The sequence below is a fragment of the Cydia splendana genome, chromosome 9 (assembly GCF_910591565.1).
Source record: "Cydia splendana chromosome 9, ilCydSple1.2, whole genome shotgun sequence".
In the NCBI taxonomy this organism is placed as follows: domain Eukaryota; kingdom Metazoa; phylum Arthropoda; class Insecta; order Lepidoptera; family Tortricidae; genus Cydia; species Cydia splendana.
In genome coordinates this window covers 7,682,056-7,702,183 of record NC_085968.1, presented here as the reverse complement: position 1 = coordinate 7,702,183, position 20,128 = coordinate 7,682,056, and the positions used below count along the sequence as shown (strand labels likewise).

At 36.5% G+C, this 20,128-nt stretch overlaps 1 protein-coding gene and 1 long non-coding RNA gene across 8 annotated transcripts in view; one reads left to right on the top strand and one right to left on the bottom strand.

Annotated features, from left to right (window-relative positions):
• Positions 1-20,128, top strand: part of LOC134793522 (3',5'-cyclic-AMP phosphodiesterase) — a 534,412-nt gene that overhangs the window by 364,594 nt on the left and 149,690 nt on the right. Inside the window, exon 1 of one of the 7 annotated variants that reach the window (XM_063765116.1) lies at positions 9,160-9,430. The exons of the other annotated variants lie outside the window; for them this stretch is intronic. Within the exon in view, the coding sequence (XP_063621186.1) occupies positions 9,357-9,430 (74 nt within the window). The 5' untranslated portion in view covers positions 9,160-9,356. Of the gene's footprint in view, positions 1-9,159; positions 9,431-20,128 lie in introns of those variants that run through there. 7 annotated transcript variants of the gene reach the window in all.
• Positions 10,591-11,238, bottom strand: LOC134793985 (uncharacterized). Its single transcript, XR_010144607.1, has 2 exons — positions 10,913-11,238; positions 10,591-10,880 (listed from the first exon to the last, which is right to left on the bottom strand). It is a non-coding gene; the product is annotated as an uncharacterized LOC134793985 (long non-coding RNA).

Here is a 20,128-nt window from a genome sequence, read left to right as displayed (position 1 = left end):
ATCAGTGCCTGCCGCGAACGCGCCGTGCCTCGCGCGACTTTTGCTCGAAATTATCAACACGATCTCCCGATTCCGATCCGATGTATAAACCAGTAATTGTATAAAACATCCGCGACGACATGCCATTAGCGTTTGACGCTTGAGAGTTCAGTGTCGACGCCTGACTACAGTATTGTTGATAGTTTGTATACATATTGTGGGATGTGGGATGTTCTATAAAGCGTAAAAGTCTTGATGATGAATTTTAATGAACTTGAATGAGATGAGCGCTTTTTTGTTTTGAAACATTGTCTCTGCTGTTAGGTAGCAATTAGTTGGTAAACAACTATACTAGCTGTTGTTATAGGAACGGTTATAAATATTTACATAATTTACAATAATATTATTAATCTTAATCTTGGCTTATTGTAATTACGATACGTGTAGCAGCCGCTCCATGCGTTATTCAATAAGAAATCCTAAAACAACAAATGTGATTTCACGTTTATACCTACATGTAAAACTAGACATATATATATACGTGTATATGTAGGTAGTTGTAGTCTTTAGTATGCATGACAAATTAATAGGTACTCTGATATTTAATGTCTAATACATGCTTCCGTTTTGTATATGAAAATTAAATGAAAAAAAAAAACTCTGTAAGTATACAACTGTATGTAACCAAACTTGGGTCAGTGACCTTTACCTTGGTCAGCAGTTAGGGTCATTGAACCAAAATGCATTGCTACCACGTGACATAACATAAATATACCTACTTACATGGATTTACAATTGCTATATCAAACAGAAATCATTAAGAGTTCAAATTATTTACATCGATTAACATTCAATTATTGTACTTATATTATTACGTAGGTCAGTTTTGTATAAATTAATTTAAAATTATCATTTAAAAGTATTTCTACATTTATTATTTTACTAAACAAAATATTAAAATTCTAACTTAAAAACACAACAAGGAAACACAATATTTCCTTTCGCAAATAAGCTCTTAAGAAAGTGCCTCGTTTATTATGGAACGGCTTATACTTATTATCCCCCTGGCTTAAAATGAGGATTGCTAGATAGAAAAATTAGAAACCGTGAAATATGAGAAATATCGTCGTTTGCTCCCTCAATCCGTACAGTTCCAAAATAAATACCAGTGATGCAAAGAATATTATGAATACTATATGGAAATTATAGAAATTTTATAATTTTACGAATACAAGTAGAAGCTATGATTAAGGTACCGTAAAAGTATAAAACTTTGCCCTTTAACATAACCTTGCCCACCGCGTCACAGTTCAGTAAAAGCGAAATAACTTTAAATTAGTTACAGATAGTAGATATGTCGCAGTCAAAAGTGTGAACTGGTCAAAAGAACTTTTAACCGACAAAAACAGGCAAAACTGCATTTGACTGAGCATGTTGGTCAAAAGTAGTTTTACCTGAAAATCATTGGTTAATAGTAATTGTGACTGTTACTATCAGTCAAAAGTACTCCCAGAAATAGGTAGATTAGGGTTATTTTTTTTTGCTACGCCCAAAAAACGAAACTGTTCCCAGAGATAGGTAGGTTAGGGTTATTTTTTTTTTTGCTACGCCCTATAAACGAAACTGCTGCCAGAAATAGGTATGATTTTCAGGTAAAACTACTTTTATAACACTTTAAACTCTCGCGTTTTGTACACATATTTAATTACACAAACGTCTTCTTTCCGTGACCACAGCTGGTGCAACTCAGCTGAAACGTCGGAATTAAAGGTAAAAACAATGAAATTATATCGCGGTAGACCCGTTTGTGTAATTAAAACTACTTTTGACCAACATGCTCAGTCAAAAGCAGTTTTGCCTGTTTTTGTCGGTTAAAAGTTCTTTTGACCAGTTCACACTTTTGACTGCAACAGATACACTTTCTGAAGAAAGTGAAGACGCGGTGGGCAAAGTTTTATACTTTTACGGTACAAATTTAACCTTGGAATTATCCCATAGGTACATCAAAATGGCAATCAACTGCAAATAAAATTTTGTCATCTCAAAAGTATTTAGGTACGGTCAGCCAAGAAAGTGGTCTACCACTTTTCGACTCTATCATCTGATTGATAGACTCTATCATCTGACTGTACTACATACTGAAAGTTCCTATAATCTCAAATATGTAGTAGATATGCAACATTTTGTTACATACTTGTTTTTCTTAACTTTTTCTGACAATGCGTATACTAATTTTCTTTACGATGAGATCAACCTGAAAAGTACACGGCTTATTTTTAAATAAATTGTGATGTGCGTGTGATTGTCGTCTTGGCCAGGTGGCCATGTTGGGAGTACCGTATCGTAATCGATATATTAACAGCCTGACAACGTATCCAAGTCTCTCAATCTCTTTCTAACGACACGGTTGGCTGTTATAAAACCATAAATGTTCACATTTAATATGGAAATCAGCATTCAAGTAAAAAGAAGCGCAGTAAGTGACGCACGTCATCATATATCTACTTTAACTAACATTATATAGTAACTCGAGCCTTTTGCGAGAGAGGTTTCTCACAAAGTGGTGCTTAATTTTATATACCTAGATCTTAACTTGATAGGTATCTTTATGGATTTCCTTATGCTAGACTACTCATTTCCTTTGTAGCGTCAATAAAATATGAATACGAGCATTTCTCAGCTGTGGACGAGTGGTGCCTTACGTTTTGTTTCACCGCTCCGATCAATTTTTCTATTCTACTCCAGTCCTTGGGCTTATTACGCAAGTCGAGACGAGAATACATTTGAGCGTGCGTAAGCAGAACGAATTGTCTGCCTTTAGCTAAACGCGCTAAATTCATCCTTGGCGTACAGCCTTTCAAATCTTTAGGGTTCACATGGTTTCAGGTAACGTTCAAAGGGAGGTAGATCAATGTAGTGGTTTAAACTAGCAATTCGTTTGGCCATGTTTGTTCTATTAAGTTCGTTTTTGTAAATACGGTCAATTGAGTTGTGGCCCTCACACTAGTTTAATCTAGTTTATTTTGATTGGATAACAAAATTAGATGAGGCTTTTATTGTTGAAAAAATGAAGTTTTAAAAAAGGACTTCTGCATGCATGGACTCGAAGCAAAACAGTCAGTTCATTGGCAGAGCCATGTTGCTTTTTTTGGCAGTAGCCCTTTCTACATCTGTTATATTTCTGACCAAAAAAAACTACATTAGTATTAGTATTAGAATTAAACATTTGTGTTTTATTCTAAATAAAACACTATTTTGGAACAAACGGGAGAATCTCAAAAAATGGTTTGTCTATACGAAAACATGTAACAGGGCTCGTAAACACTGGTCGGAAATAAAGGTAACAATAGTACATTGTGCAACATGGGGCGTAAGTTGAATATTGCATTCGAGAGTAAGTTAAGTCGCGACGGCTTGCCGGAGCGATGTATAGACTCGAGTTTGCAATATTATTACGCCCCGAGTTACACACAATGTTTTTCATCACACTTGCGATACAAAAATTAAGTATAAAGACAAAAATCTGTTAATTATGGCACTAGAAACTTCATAACTCCCTAGGGAGAACGCTTTTTCTATAACTCCCGCTAAACCTGCGTGCAATTTTCCACATTCACTGAGCGAGTGTGATGAAAAATACATTAACAATAGACCCGATAAAATATTTTATTAATACGAGTACTTATATACCTATAGTCTGTCAAGCAAAGTATGTCAGTAGCAATGTACAGCAACGTGAAGTAGGGCAACACTCAAAGAGCAGTATTGCGCTAAGAAAAGCAGCAATGTACATCGAACCAAACCATGTAATTATCATAACCTCAAATTTTACAAATATTTACGATCAACGAGCATGATTGTACATTGTAGGCACCTTAACTTTGCTTATTTAATATATTGGTATTTAACGGTGACAACACAAATTTCTCTTGAAATAGTAACGATTTAGAATGTAAACAAACAAGATGGCTGTCATTTCATTCTCCACATTCCACAGATAAAACACAGATGACACGCGATTTTGGAATTATACGAACACAGTGTTGCTAACCCGCGATTTTTCAAATTTGCCGCCGTTTTCTACTGACAAGATTTGCTTGACCAAGTATACCTATGTTTAAAACGCGAAAGTTTAAAATGTTAGATTATTTATACTATGAAACTGTTTATTAACTGTAACTGCCGGCCTAGCCAAGGTTACAATCGCTAACGCTTCGATAGCGAAACGCTTTGTGTCTCTCTTTCACTCTTCTATATTAGTGCGACAGTGACAGTTGCGTTTCGATCGCTACGAAGCGTAAGTGATTGGCATGTTGGCTACGCGGCCAGGTCCTGTTCTTGAGTCTAAACTTTGTCTTTTTTACTGTTTAGTTACTGTTAAATGGAACAAATGCATAGTAAGCATTCACCCACGAAACAGGAATGCGGGCACCATCTAAATATCTGTACCTATACTGTGGACTAAACGCGTTTTCAAAGTCACTGAGTACGTCAGTATCGGGTTGCCTCGAGGCGCTGTAGGCAATTTATTGCCGCAAATACTCCAAAGATTAGATAGGTAAAAATCGGAAGATGATTTTGATCCACGGCTGACGAGAGACTTTAATTGCCTGCCGTTGCTTAGCGCCGCAAAAGTTTGATGAGATGAAAATTATAAAAGTTGTAATATTCCGAAACAGGATACGACAATTTTACTTTATCTACACGTGTCCTTAATCACCATTATCATCAGGCCATATATGTTTTAAAGCCGGGTACAGGGCTTCTTTAAAAAAATGTTGGTACCTATTGCCGGTGTTGTGAAACCTGAACCACTAATTACCCTATTTTAAAAGATCAAAACATGGGTACCTAATATTTAGTCAATAACAAAACTTATAAACTATTATAAAAATTAAGTATAAACTAAATCTAATAAAATAAATAAATAAAACTTACCCACCTATCTTAGGTCCCCCAGATCTGTCCCCTGCGGATGGGTGCCCATAAGGCTGGCTACATTCCCACGCTGATTAGCTATGCCTATTCTTTGGCCTAGGAATGAGTCAGCCCTAGGGTCAACCGTGGTTTCAAATAGTCTTTTTTTAGGCCCTGAAAAGCAGTTAGTTATTTAAAATATGATGAACTCCCTCAGAATTGTTAAAAACAATATGAGTAAATGTCACGGGAACGTCGGGAACCCATTCATGTTCCGACCAGCTCTATCTTGCTATCCTTACTAGCGGTCACACAATTTAAAGATGTGTAACCTTGACGAATAATTTATGTTGAGACTCTTCTCCTTCGAACGTGAAAACAAACAGCACACGTTTTCCATCTTTATTTACACGTAGAAAGGCCCAAGACACACCTAAAAAATGTATCGTGCTTCTAGTGAATCTACAGGGCTACAAAATTAGATACCTACCTTGAAGAAGTAAGTGAAGTTAAATTATAAACATTACTAGCTTTTGGTATAATGTATAATCCTCCATGTTCCTGGTAAAGAGAAAGGCGAGACAAGACAAGGAAGAGCGAGACGAAAAGGGAGCAGCATGTACACAGTCGTTCTCGGCCTGTCTCGGGGTCTCACGATCAGTGTGTACAGCCCGCATAACGTATTTGTCGATTTACTTAACAATTCAAGTATCTAACTACCCAAATATCAACTTACAATAAGTACTTACTTCTTCCTATTTGTTTGTATAATGGAAACACGTCTACAGATTCATCACTCTCACAAAACGTTCTAAAACGCGAAATCAATATTAACTTAAGGATTTTTTACATGGCCTAATACGGACCGGAAACCGAATTGCCTCATGTAGCAAGATACTTTCTTGCCCATTCGAGTGAAAAGAAAATCTGTCGATTGACCCCAGGTCCGCAACATTTTACCATTCTATGTCTAGGGCGTAACCCTTTTCCATTGACTGTCACATTTTGACACACCTGTAATTGATCTCCGGGCGCGGTCTGAAAAACCCTTCTAGCGACAAAATGTTACCTACCTTATCTCTAGTTACACAAAAATATAAAAAAACACAACAAATATTTTTGGAGTTACATTGTAAATTTTATTTTACGTTTGTTGCTTGACTAATGAACCCCGGACAAGGGACGTTGTTATCTGCTGCTGGATTTATGGACACCGGATAGGTATTTGACGGATAAAATCATTACCATTTTACTGGACGGTTTGCTAATGAACCCTCATTTTCATGGATCCAGTTTTTTTTTATTAAATACTAGCGCTCCAGGCGAACTTCGTATCTCTAGCCAATAAGGGTCTTGTTAGCTTTTAGCAGTTTATTTATTTAGGAATTCACTAACGGAATAAAGTTTGAATAAATTTAATAGTATTACAATATTACAAAAAATAGTTTTTAGGTAATTTAAACTCAAAATCCACTAAAACTATATTAATATATCGGAAGAATTACTACATAATATTTAGCGATCAATGGGAAGCTCAAATCCATGTTCAAAGTGATTAAAGCAAAGAAAGAAAGAAAACCTCTAAGGCATAAAGCATCGAAAAATAATTGTTAGATTAACTACAACATATAGAATTTAAACCTTTTGAGTTTCCACAAAAGAAACAAACATGATAGTACATATTAACAAAGTTTCATCTTAACATAATCGTTGAACATTATACGCGTCGCTTAAACACTGCTTTAATCTTATTAAAGTTCACATTCGAAGACTAGTAGTTAAAATTATATGTATTCTTAGTTATCTACTTATACATTCCCTAAATTCTCTCTGCGATATTGCGGATCTATTTTGTTATATAATATCAAAGATATACAATAAACAGAGGCGTAAATATCATTTTACGTTAATTGGGTATTTTGTGTTTAAGCCATAATATCTTTTACTAGCTAATAGCACAGAATAAATAATAGTACTAGGTACAGAAGACTCGCTCTCTAACAAAACGTGTCTGTTACGATCAGGACAGATATCGCCGCTAGGTGGCGACAGCGCCACGCGCGGCTTATACTATCCTTATTATGGCTAGCCACCAAAATTGATGTGGAACGGATGTAGTTCTAGCTACCTGTAGCAAAGCGACGAAATCGCGGAGTGAGCCACGCCTGCTAATAGGTATAAGTTTTTTGTAATAAGTGGAAGTACTGTTACTTTGTTACTTTTATATGTTTTACAGTACATCTGGTGCTACATTACGACACCATGTGCTATAATAAGCACATTACGCAACCATGTCGAAAATTTAAAAGGCTATAATGTACTGTAAAACGTTGTGTATACACGTGCGAATAGATAATTCGCAACTCCCTTCGGTCGTGTTTTAAAATTCACCACACGTTGCAAATTTCCTATTTCTCGCACTTGTATCGTAAGTAACTATTACATGCCAAAGAAAAGCACTTAAATGCTGTACACCCAATACCAATATATAATGGAAATTCTAAACAAGCGACCCGTTTTCATTGCTCTTCTTGAGCATAGTTACAAAAGTAAAAACATTTAACTTGTGTAAGTATTGTAACTAACGCTTAAAACATCTATCTATTCTGTTCGTTCTTAGTCTGTGTAACTAAATATTCGTAGTATATATAATCCCATCTTGTATCTTGCTTAATTAAACCGCTTTGGTTTCTGGGATACCTACTCAAAGCCAACCTCTATAAATATGACAACATGAATACAGTAGATTCATTAACTATTTTGTACCTTCAGCTTGTAATGAATTATATGCGTAAGATGTCGTTATAATTTATAAGTTTTCTTGCTTAATAATGGGTTTATGTTAAAATGAGTTTGTTTAAAAATCAGATTATGTCACTCTCTATTCATACTATAATCTCATAAAAATAGTCTCATAAAATGTCGTAGAATTATAATAAATAATTATCTTCGCCAACTTTATTCAGAAAAAAGCAAAACTTTATAATTAAGTTAAATAATGATCTTAGATATTTTGGGCCAACGTTAAATAAATGAAGAAAAGTAAAATTGCTACCATGTATTCTTCAAGACAAGAAGCCTCAATAAACGAGGAAAAACGCGTCGCTAAAGAAAAGTAGCTTTCCCTTTCTCTACCATAAATTAAAGACGAATTTAATTTACACACGCCACAGCATAAACACAGGCCTATTCGGATTTCGAGATAATCACAAGATCTTGAGACGATTTAGAGATCAACTAGATCTACATTAGATATCGACTAGATGTGACTTGGATATCTAAGTCATAACTTGTCGAAATCGTTCAAGAGAACCTCCAGAATCGCGGAAACGTCAAATTTGACATATCTATCTTACAAATATCTTTAAATTATCCGTATCGTAAGTCTAGTAGAAATCTAATTCATTTTCCGAATCGAGCCGACATCGATATAATGACAACGAATGTCTTCAGAGTTCTAAAACGTATCATAAAATAGACACATAATAAATAATGCTTTACCTTCCACATTATTTTTTATGAATCGATAAAAGAACAAAGGTTTCCAGTTAATTTTTAATGTGTAATTAACAAACTACCTATATAAAAGTAACCTACACTCTATCGAGTATTGAATCATCGAATGTAAACTTGGAAGAAAAGGCAGCTGAACAAAGTTTTCTAATAATAAAAGAAGGAGTTGGAGTTCCCACTCAAACTTTGACGTAAATAATTAAGTTGAAAACACAGGTTTGGATTAAGGGTTGTTGACACTTGCTAGAGTAAAATGGTTTCTTAAAAACAATTTTAAAGATTTTTTTTAATTCACTTGCAACTGGAAATTGAAGCTAGTGTCATCGCTTTAAGCATTTGTTAGTAAAGTCAAAGAACTTAATTTCCGACCCATTTCGTACCTTTTGTCACAGTCTTAATCAATATGAAAGTCGCTCAGAGACCCCATACTATTGTCACTGTGACTAAGTACAAAATGGGTAGAAAATTCTACTTAGTTAACTGACTATTGGTATTTTTTTCAATTGTGTTTTGGCCGGGCTAATAATAGCATATATTATAAATCAATTAACGCTGTCAACGATGTAAAACGATTTAAACAATAAATAAAAAGTGTGTCCAATTATTCATGATAGAAACGATACAAATTTTAATTATACGTTAATCCTGTAAGCCGGTATTATTAAGCCTTTTTTTTCAAGTATCGGAAGACTATCGATCTTTATCCAGCCAGTGATTGTGAATAAGAAGCATTTCAAAGGATTGTGCCAGCAAAGTCCGGACACACTTAATGGTTGTAATGTGCAAGTGAACTTTGACGGTTATCCGGCCGGTGACTGTGACTGTGGTGATAAGGTTGGCCAGTGTTGAGACGTTGCCCCAAAAGGCCGGCCACAGGTGATGGTGGGGAGGTGCGAGTGAAGCGCGCGCTGGGCACGGGGGGCTCGCGGCGCGCCTGCTGTGATGCGATGGGCCAGGACTGGTGCTTCAAGCGCAAGAGAAAGCGCAGCAGCGGTCAGGAGGACCACCCGCATCACACCCGGTAATATTATATTTTATAAATTATGTAAATGTACATGTACACAATGTGGAGAAATGACAAGGCGTTTGTAATAATGTCGATTGGGACAAGGTACGTTATTTTAGACACTATAGTAAAAATATTTTTGTACCCGTTGCCTACCGGTTTATATCGGTATTTATTTACGTTGATACTGTAGTAGGGGGCACAAATTCTCTGACAGACTTAACACAACAGAAAAAGATCATGTTCACATCGATACCCCTTAATATTTACCTCTCGCGTCAAATGATGGTCCCTTTGCTATGACAGTTGCTTCATGTCTGTTTTGGTTGGGCTTAATTTAATTTTTTTCAATTAATTTATAACTAGCTCTAACATATTTTACATCATTACCTAAACTTAGTAACTTAATACGTGTATCTTAAGTATTTCGTATCTACGGAACTCACATTAATGGAACTGATCTGCATGGAACTGTCGGAAGATTCGTCGCCAAAAAAACTTATCGGTGAAAAAACACAAACATACAGGCCTATTGGGATTTCGAGATAATCACAAGATCTTGAGACGATTTAGAGATCAACTAGTGTAACATGGCAAACCTGCATGTACAGCCACCGCGCGCACTGGCCGGTTGGAAATAAAAAACTAAGGGTTTAGCCGTCTTTTGTTTTTTCTTCGTAAATTTTTCCTTTGGAAATGTTGCCGGATATAGCACAATTCTGTAATTATTATTTTAATGCGACTGTATGGTTATAATTAGTGATAAAGTTTAATACTAGGGCTGCCACTAATGCAGGTAAAGTTTGTATAATTGTATATATAGCATTAAGTTTAGGTTTATGTTGAAATTAAACCTAATCCAAGTCTTATTTGTACGAAATGTACGTCACTGGTTCTCGTAACGGAATAAGGCTTGGGTTAGGTTTCGACTACAAGTCTAAGAACGTACGATTGTTCCAGCCCTTCCTTCTACCTTTAAATTGAAGAGCTACTTATTACTGTTACTGCTTATTATTTGGACGTTTGCTGCTGAAGCTTTTCTTTAGCTTGCACAGTGGTTTGATGCCAATGGTCTAGCGTTAAACCTGAAGAAGACCCATTACCTAGTTTTCAACCTGTCGGGCCGCAGCACGAGACTGCTTGCTGTTTCTGTAAATGGGACCGCTCTAAACCAATTAAGCACCACCGGATTCCTAGGGTTCGAAATAGATACCTGTTTAAAGTGGGACCATCATATTAATAGACTCAGCGGAAGAATCGGCAGCGCGTGTTTTGCTTTAGGACGGGTAACTAGGCTGGTGTCAGATGAGGTCGCGCGCTCGTGCTATTTTGCCACAGTGCACTCGCTGATCCAGTATGGTGCGGAGCTATGGGGACGCTGTGCCGAGTGGGAAAGGGTTTTCCGTCTCCAGAAGCGCGCGGTTAGAATAATCGCCCGAGTACCACACAACACTCCTGCTAGACCCTACTTTAAAAAACTGGGAATACTGACCTTACCAGCTATAGTCATCCTACAGGTGGCTGTGTATGTGCGGTCAAACCTAACAGCATACAAAACGCATAGTATGGTACACAACTACAATACGCGTAACGCCCATAAGCTCGTCGGCGTGGGCCGCAAGTTGACCAAGTCGTCCAAGCTCACCCATGTCATGGGGCCTGCCGTCTACAACAACCTCCCTGACAGCATCACCAGCGCCCAAAATTTGGTCATTTTTAAATGTCGCCTCAAACGCTGGCTTATTGAGCACCCGTTTTACGATTATAATGAATTCATAAATTTCCACGAAAAGGATGTGAAATAATTTATATTTGTATAGGTAATTTATTAATAATATGTCATGATTAAGGTTATTTCATATTGATTTGTGTATTTTTACGGCATATGTAATTATGTTTTATAATTTATAACGTGTAAATTGGTTTTACTAATAAATAACTTATGACTTATGACTTTTTACCCACGGACCTCGCTGAGCCTGCGTTGCCAAAGCTGATTCTCGCACCCGCGGCCTAAGTTGATCGTACGGTACGACAAAGAATGGGATTCAAGAACGTTAAGGCCAGTGACGATATTTTATTGGTTTAGATTCAAGTACTGACAGAAATTAGTTTATTTTATTGTACATATTTTCATATTATATTATTTACTATAAAGATAAATACAAGATAAAAACACTAGATCTACATTAGATATCGACTAGATGTGACTTGGATATCTAAGTCATAACTTGTCGAAATCGTTCAAGAGGACCTCCAGAATCGCGGAAACGTCAAATTTGACATATCTATCTTACAAATATGTATCTTTAAATTATCCGTATCGTAACTTGTTGAAGTCTAGTAGAAATCTAATTCATTTTCCGAATCGAGCCGATAATTGAGTTTAAGCTTATTAGAAGTATTGAAGCGTACTTGATACTCTTGATAGTCATGTAAAGATGAGCAAATACAGTCAGCAATAAAAGTGTGTACTAAAAAATATATTTGACAGTAACTTGTTATTCAAAACTTACAAAAGTAAGCTCCACCGATGGACAGTTAAAAGTGTTGCTGTTTTACCCACAGCACAAGCCTTATTACAATTACTTAGTCAATTTGTGTAATAATACCCTATAATGTTTATTTTATTTATGGTACGCATTAATATATTATTTGAAAAATATTGTAATAAATCGAGGTCAACCACTATATGGAAGGCTAACCGCGTATTCCTTTTTTTAAAGTCTGATTTGTCAGTTTTTTTTACGAGCTATTTATAAAAGAAGTACCTAAAGTTCTCACTAGGTCTATAAATATCAGTTGAGACGCTTCACTTCAATAATTTTTTTACCGTTTTAAACATTTTTCTCACTTGTGTCTTGTGTCTGTACTAAATATGGGCCATTTTATTTAAAGTTTTCCCCTACACTTTGTTTTCATAATTGGGATTGTTTATGTTATTTCTACTCAGAATCATGAGCTCTTTTGATCCTAATAGGAGAAAAAAAGTGTCCCAAGATTTCCATACATTTTTCGATCTTACCATTCCGAAACCGCCATACAAAGTCTATGAAAAAATGGTAACGGAATGGGAAAAAACCTTGGGACACTTTTTTCTCCTATTAGGATAGAAAGAGCTCGTGATTCTGAGTAGAAATAAAATAAAAAATCCTAATAAAAAAAATGTAGGGGACAACTTTAAATAAAATGGCCCATATATACATAAATAAATATGCTTACATTAATACAACCTCAACATTTAAAAAAATCTGTACAGTGTAGGTAACAATACTCATTGCTCTTAGGTTTTAGAATCTAAACAAGGATGCTACCTACGTCGCACACTGTCGAAAGAAGACACGCGTGACTTTCTTTCATAAATCTGAATATGTATTATGGATTTTCTATAAAGCTAAAAGCGGGTGTCAAAGTACCTATACTACGAAATATGGAGTCTCGCGCTGATCTTGTCTACCTGCCTCCAGGGAACCAAGTAAATATATTTAGAATATGGGACAGATTACGGCAACATTAAGAATTCACTCAGGGATGATATTAAATCGGGTTACTCACGTAATTTTTTTAAATTTCGAGACATGACGAAATATTCAACTAGACTAACTAGAGTAACGTACCTATACCTAGTGAGTAACCCGATAAAAATAATTTTATATGTTGAAGTCTCAAGGGAGTTTTATGGGTAAGACATACTGTTCTAAGTCAGTGCTTTCTAACCTTTTCTAAATTGACACCACTGTTCAGAGAGTTATGTGGTTTCACCACGCAAGTCCGGTAAGTGGCGTTGGAAAATTCGTTTGATCAATGATCATGCTATTTACAACAAAATAATTAAATTGAGTTTTACAGTATCACTATTGCGTTAGACATCTACTTTACTTTTTTTAATCAATCTAATGCTTATTTTTACGAAGAAAAACCTTTAGAAGTTTAGACGAACTTAGCGCCAACGCAAAACCTATTTAAAAAATGCGAAGCGAATATTGTGTCTTTTGTTTTATGCCAGCGTTCTTATCCGACAAGATGAGTTGAGAGAATGGGGCCTTAATTTGAAACTCCCTCTCGAACGAGTCGCTCAGCCGCGGTCCTAGATCCGAACACCGATTGCATGCAAACGAGCACGACCGACTTTTTCGTCGATAAACAAAAAGTTTCTCAGACGAAGTTCACAGGAAAGACATTATTTACTGTGTATATTCCGAAATAAATTTTGACAGAGCTATGTTCTGATGCTAGTGATAATTTTTCGTGATTCCTTCTTATTTATTAAAAATAAATTTAAAAGAAAATTTAAAAGAGAAATAACTTAATCAAAAGTAGATGCGTTGGCGCGGTTTATTGTAGTTAATAAACGGGATGGGCCCGAATAATACGACCACCTGAACCATGGTATACCATCATTCTAATATATTAATTTTCCTGTATAAAATAATTCAAATTCATTCACTAGCTTTATTGTAAACAATGGTTAGTGTCAAAATACGGTAAAATGTTATAAATGTTATAATATAATAACAATTGACAACTGACAGCGAGCCAAAGGTGACAATTCGATTTATTGGGTTGATTTGAGTTTTTCTAGAGATTTTTTAACTTTTAAAGTAGACCGTCGAATTCGTTAAGTATTTGGACTGAGAATAAACTGGAGCGTATCTCATTGGAACGTAACTCATAATAATCGTCATAGTTTCTAGATTACGACGGTGAAAACGAATCGCAAAACAAAACCGTAATGTTGAGAAATCCTGCAATTAAATTTGGACCTGACTTTCAAAAAATGTTATGTCATTGTTCCTATGTCCTCCGAAATTAATGTCATTGAATTTTTGGAATTTTATCATGCAGATAGATTTAAGTATAATAAACCTAAATTTAATGTGTCTGTGTCTCACGGAATTTTTGTTATTAAAATAATAAACCTAGCAACGGATGCAAAAAAATAACATTATTTCTTATACAATGACAAGGAAACCAACTCTGAATCCTTAAAATGGAAAAACAAAAAAATTGAGCACAGAGTAACCCAGATAATCTCCCAGAAGACAAAAAGCAAGAGAGTCGCGTGCAAAGCAGTACAACGTGTTAATGGAAAGTACCCCGTATTGTCGAGTGGTAAGCGTGACTCAACGAGTGGCAAGTAGATAATCGCATCCTAATGGCGGGGGAACCTTGACCGGTACCAATCTTATTATCCCTGGCACTCGAGACGTCTTCGCTGTTTTACTTTAGATAAATTTCACACACACCATCTCTTTTTATTAGGCTAAAGTAGAACGTTTTCAGGTAAAACTGATTGCTTGATAAAATAAAACATCGATAAACTTTGTTGTCGCCATTTCACCTCACCTTTCATTAGAATCTATAATAGATTATTTTTATGTGACAGTACCCGCCAGCATTGCCCGTAGAACGGATGGCCGTTGGGGCGGAAAGGTTCTCGAGTGGCGACCACGTACCGGAAGGCGCAACGTGGGTAGACCCCTCACAAGGTGGACTGACCACCTGGTAAAGGTCGCGGGAGTCCGCTGGATGCGGGTGGCGCAAGACCGGTCATTGTGGCACTCTTTGGGGGAGGCCTATGTCCAGCAGTGGACGTCCTCTGGCTGATATGATGATGATGATGTGACAGTACTAATAGTCAGCAGTCGAGCAGATGACTCGAGTCTCGACTGGACTAGTTTTTCGTATTACAATAGTTAGTACCTACATGTTACAGATTAGAATTGAAATAGCACACCTTTAAGATACTAGGGCCTCTTGCACCATCCAGGGTTAGCCACTAACTCAGAGGTAACTGTTAACACAGGGTTAAATTGGACTGGTAACTCCGGGTTTAACCGGGTAACCCGGTTAGTGGCTAACCCTGATGGATAGCGCAAGTGGCCCTAAGGTATGTAAAGTATTTATAAATATTTTGTTTGTGATAAACGGCTTACGGCTCGATTCGGAAAATGAATTAGATTTCTACTAGACTTCAACAAGTTACGATACGGATAATTTAAAGATATTTGTAAGATAGATATGTCAAATTTGACGTTTCCGCGATTCTGGAGGTCCTCTTGAACGATTTCGACAAGTTATGACTTAGATTTCCAAGTCACATCTAGTCGATATCTAATGTAGATCTAGTTGATCTCTAAATCGTCTCAAGATCTTGTGATTATCTCGAAATCCGAATAGGCCTGTTACTGTATTCGAACTTCAAGATATTCACAAGAGACGACACGTACTAGATCTATTCTAGATACGTTATAGTTTAGATATCAACTAGTTCTCTTTTGCAGCGCAATTCGGGCAACCAATGTCACTTTTACGTTAGATAGAGTAAGATATCTATTAGATGTGAATTGGATCTCTAAGTCATATCCTGTGGAAATAGAAATAGAAATAGATAACATATCGTTATCGTATCTTGGTGATGACTAAAAGATGTCTAATAGATGTCTATTTCAAAATCCGAATCGGGCCCTTAGACGACAGACAGAAACCCACGTTATCCCACCCGTAACCCGATCTCAGTGAACGAAGTTATGCACGGAGCAAAAAAACTGTCTCAGATTGGCTTATGTCCATATTACTTAGTACCTATATAGTGAGTTGCAAAGTTATATCGACTCTTGTCTTGAGCCAGTCGTATCCGTATTAATACGAGTACCTATACGTGCAGACTTAAGTAAACTTCGGTTCCCTATAGGTGGATAAAAATAATAACTGAGGTATAAATGATACCCCTTGTTTGATGAGCAAATATTTCCTCAACAGAGTCCTTGTCCGTTCAGCGTTCAGTGATTTAATCTGTCTTTGTTTCCCCACTCTCTCGTTCAATTCCACAAAGTGGGATGTGCTATAGAATACTCGGGTTTATACAGCTTATTAAACAAATCTGAAGTTTTTCCTTGAAACACATTTCTTGTACATTTTTAAGTATTTAATGGAGATGAAAGAGTTGTGTTTTTACTTGGTTCAACTTTCAAGAGTTAGCGAAAATGGAACCGACGATATTTTTGGTACCGTTGTCGTGTTGACTATACGAGTATTCATGCTCATTGCACATCGGTATTCGTATAATTTATTGAACGCGCGCTCCATCGCATTTTCAGCTTAGCGCCACTTGCACCATCCCACTAACCCGAGGTTTACCGGTTAAACCTGGAGTTACCATAGTAACCAGTACAATTTGACACAGGGTTAACGGTTTAACCGCTTAACCTCGGGTTAGTAGATGGTGCAAGTGGCCCTTACTCAGACTTCTAAATTGATGCTTATCTAGAATTTACGGTACAAGCAAGTTTGTTTTAAACGTTTTAAACCGTATGTCCTTACGGAGCGACAGCTAGTCTAATAATAGTGCTTATCTACATATTTTAAGCCTTGCCACGGCGGTGGTCTACGCATAATAAGCATGTGTTCTTCACTTCTGCGGTAATCGTCGAAGGTTGTATCTAGTCACGATCTAAGTTTACTTTAATAGGTTGTCTTAGGGCCACTTGCACCATTCACTAACCCGGGGTTAACCGGGAGTTACCATGGTTACCATTACAATCAGACACTGGGTTACCGATTTAACCGGTTAACTCCGGGTTAGTGGGATGGTGCAAGTGGGCCTTAGAGTAATAAATTGAATAGTAACAACACTCCAAAACTATAGTTACAGTTTACAGCATTTACCTACATACATATTTCTAATTCTATATTTCGACGTCAGCGGGCTGTACCTATCTCATATTTTATGAAAGCCATGTATTGTATAAGCATAAAAAATTCATCAACAAAAATTAGGTAACAGCCTGGGGGGAAAACACGACTTGTTTCCAGTTCTGGTTTTTACTGATTCTTGCTTTCTGCCGGGTGTTGCCATAATTTTGAAATTAATTAGGGCTCGGAGCCGTACTACCTCAATCTTTGTGTAAATTTATACGCAGGTACGAAATTACAAATTTTTACATTGATTTATACATTATTTGAAATGGATATGTTTCTTGGCATATATATAGAGTCTGTGCGGAAAGAGTAGAGTCGTGGAATGTAATTGGGCCCCATACATTCCACTACTCTTTTCTTTCCGCACAGAGTCGGGGAATGTATGGGGCCCAACGATTCCACGACTCTTCTCTTGCCTAACAGACTCTATATTATGTTTTTTGCAGAAAACTTTCAATCATTATTTTAATGACAACGTGCAATTCCCAATACAATGTGACATTTAATCATCAAGTTGAAGTACCTACGTTAAATTAACCATTTATTAAGAACCCGCCACTGCCCTTTCCTTTTCCACTCGTCTCGGTTTGGTGCTAATTTTGGCCAGTCTCTCAACTTATGAAGAAAACTAATATCAAACACTCCAATTTCTCTTAAATGAAATCTTGTGAGTTGTTGTAAACCATTGGGTCTATCAATGTAAACAAACACGTCCAATAGTGTAAACAACTTTTATACCAAATGTTCGATTATGAAAAACATGGAAAGTGGCCTATTCCAACTAGCGCCAGCGGATATTTTTGAAGATATACGATACTTACTTACTCACTACTTACTCCGTTGGCTCAGCAACCCAAAATTAGACTTGGCCTCCGACACAAGACAGCGCCACTTTTCTATCGACCAACTTTACTTATTCAACAATCTGTAATTCAATCTTTATTTATATTTATTGAACAACTTGACTTTTTTATTGCGACAGCAAGTTTTTCTATCGATATTATGCGTTTAGTAGAGAAAATTTAATACATCCCAGACGCAAATGTATTACGGTGTAGGTGGTCATATGGAAACAACGTTTTTCTCTTAACGAAAAATGATTTTTATTAGGCGTTCATTCATATGTGTTATAATTTCTTAAATATGAATAACGTATTGGTACGTACGTATTTCATAAATACCGTCATAATATCTACCTAATTGCACATTGAATGACATTTTATTGAATATATTTGCACGTAACAATATCTATTTAGCCCACAAAGCCGCATTCTCAAAGCGTTAATCATTACCGTGCAATCTGTCCGTAAAGGGAGGCGTAATTGCATCTACATGCAATCCTCACACTAATTATGTTCGGCCACAGCCGTGGGCGCGACACAGGATACGCCCGACAGTCTGTCGGGTGAGAAGTCAGGCCACAGACGCAACGCTTCAAGTCTGCATAATCTGCTTATTTACAAAACGTTTCATCTGGACCTATGACCGCGATTAAAGATTACACTCATTATTTATGGCAATGTAGTGGTAAGCGCTGTGAATAACACCCCAATCCACCTAATATGATCGCCTTTATTGATATGTCAAAGTTCTTAAGTACTGTCAAGAACACATGTTCGGAAAGAATGTTTTATGTTTGATATACCTAACTGCACTGTCGCCACAGCAAAAATAAAAATGCAAACTCAAAACAATAAAAAAAAAACAAAAGACGAACTGAATTCAATGTACCTAAACCTACGGTCCGATTTTAACTTTAAGATACGTCAATTAATATATCTAGAAACGATATGGATTAGATATGTCAGTGTCAAATGAGACGTTTCGAATATAATTCATATCGTTTCTAGATCTATTAATTGACGTATCTTAAAGTTCGAATACGGCAGCTAATGTTTTGCATCTTAGCAAATGACTGAAGGTTATCAAAGGCGGTTGAGAACCTAGCCTGAACTGATAAAGTGTAGCTGACTGTGTACAACGTACGTAATAACATGGTGGATGGAGACGGCCATTAGCTGCCAAGGTAACGAGCATTGTGTTGCCGATGTCGGAGCTAACGCGAAAGGCATACTACTAATTTAGTTGTGCGGTCACGTTTAATATACATGTGGCAGATTTTGAACCTTGGGTATTGAAATTATAATAGGGGATACCAGTTTAAAGTGTCCACATTAAATAAAACGGTTAGACAATATTTGAAATAAAATAAAGCAAATTTTACATTTGTGTTATGATTCATGGGTAATTTACTATTAACAATAGCGTCTGCCCCGCAGAATAATTATTGATTGTGACATTTAAATCCAACTTGTACAGTATCAGCTTTGAACGCTGCTTGTTCATTGTTCATCCGAGGCACAATAGAAACCAGTAAAGGCTCCTCTTCACGTTGGGCCAACGCCAACGCCAACGAGGGACGCAGCCATGCAGTAGAATGAGATAGCAATATCACTTGCTCCCTCTAACGCATAAATGCGTCCCTCGTTGGCGTTGGCCCAACGTGAAGAGGAGCTTTAAAGTATCCCTCCATGCATCAGATCAATCGGCGCAACCCTTGAGCTAATATACACACACACATAAATAAACACAACTACAAAAGAAACCTAATACGTGTCCCCGCGATCTCATTAACCTCCAAACAATTTGGTACGGAAACACCCGCTTCAAATTAAATTTTCCGACATTTCAAAATCTGAATTTTAAATTTTGTATACATTATACATTTTGTTACATGTGACTGCTAAACAACCGACATCAATATTGTAGTCGTTACCTATTCATATTTGTATCAAAAATGAATAAATAGGTAAAGTGCATAATACTTATATTAACAAGAACACCTCACGGCTATTAGATGGGAAAGCCTCAAAGCCACACGTGATTTGCTTGTAAACGGGGCTCATAGGCAGGCTCGGGTAAATTTACGATAAGAAGAATAAATTATAGGGATCCAATAATCTGTATTTATTACCATTTTTATAAAGATTTAGTAGATATGAAGCTTCTTCA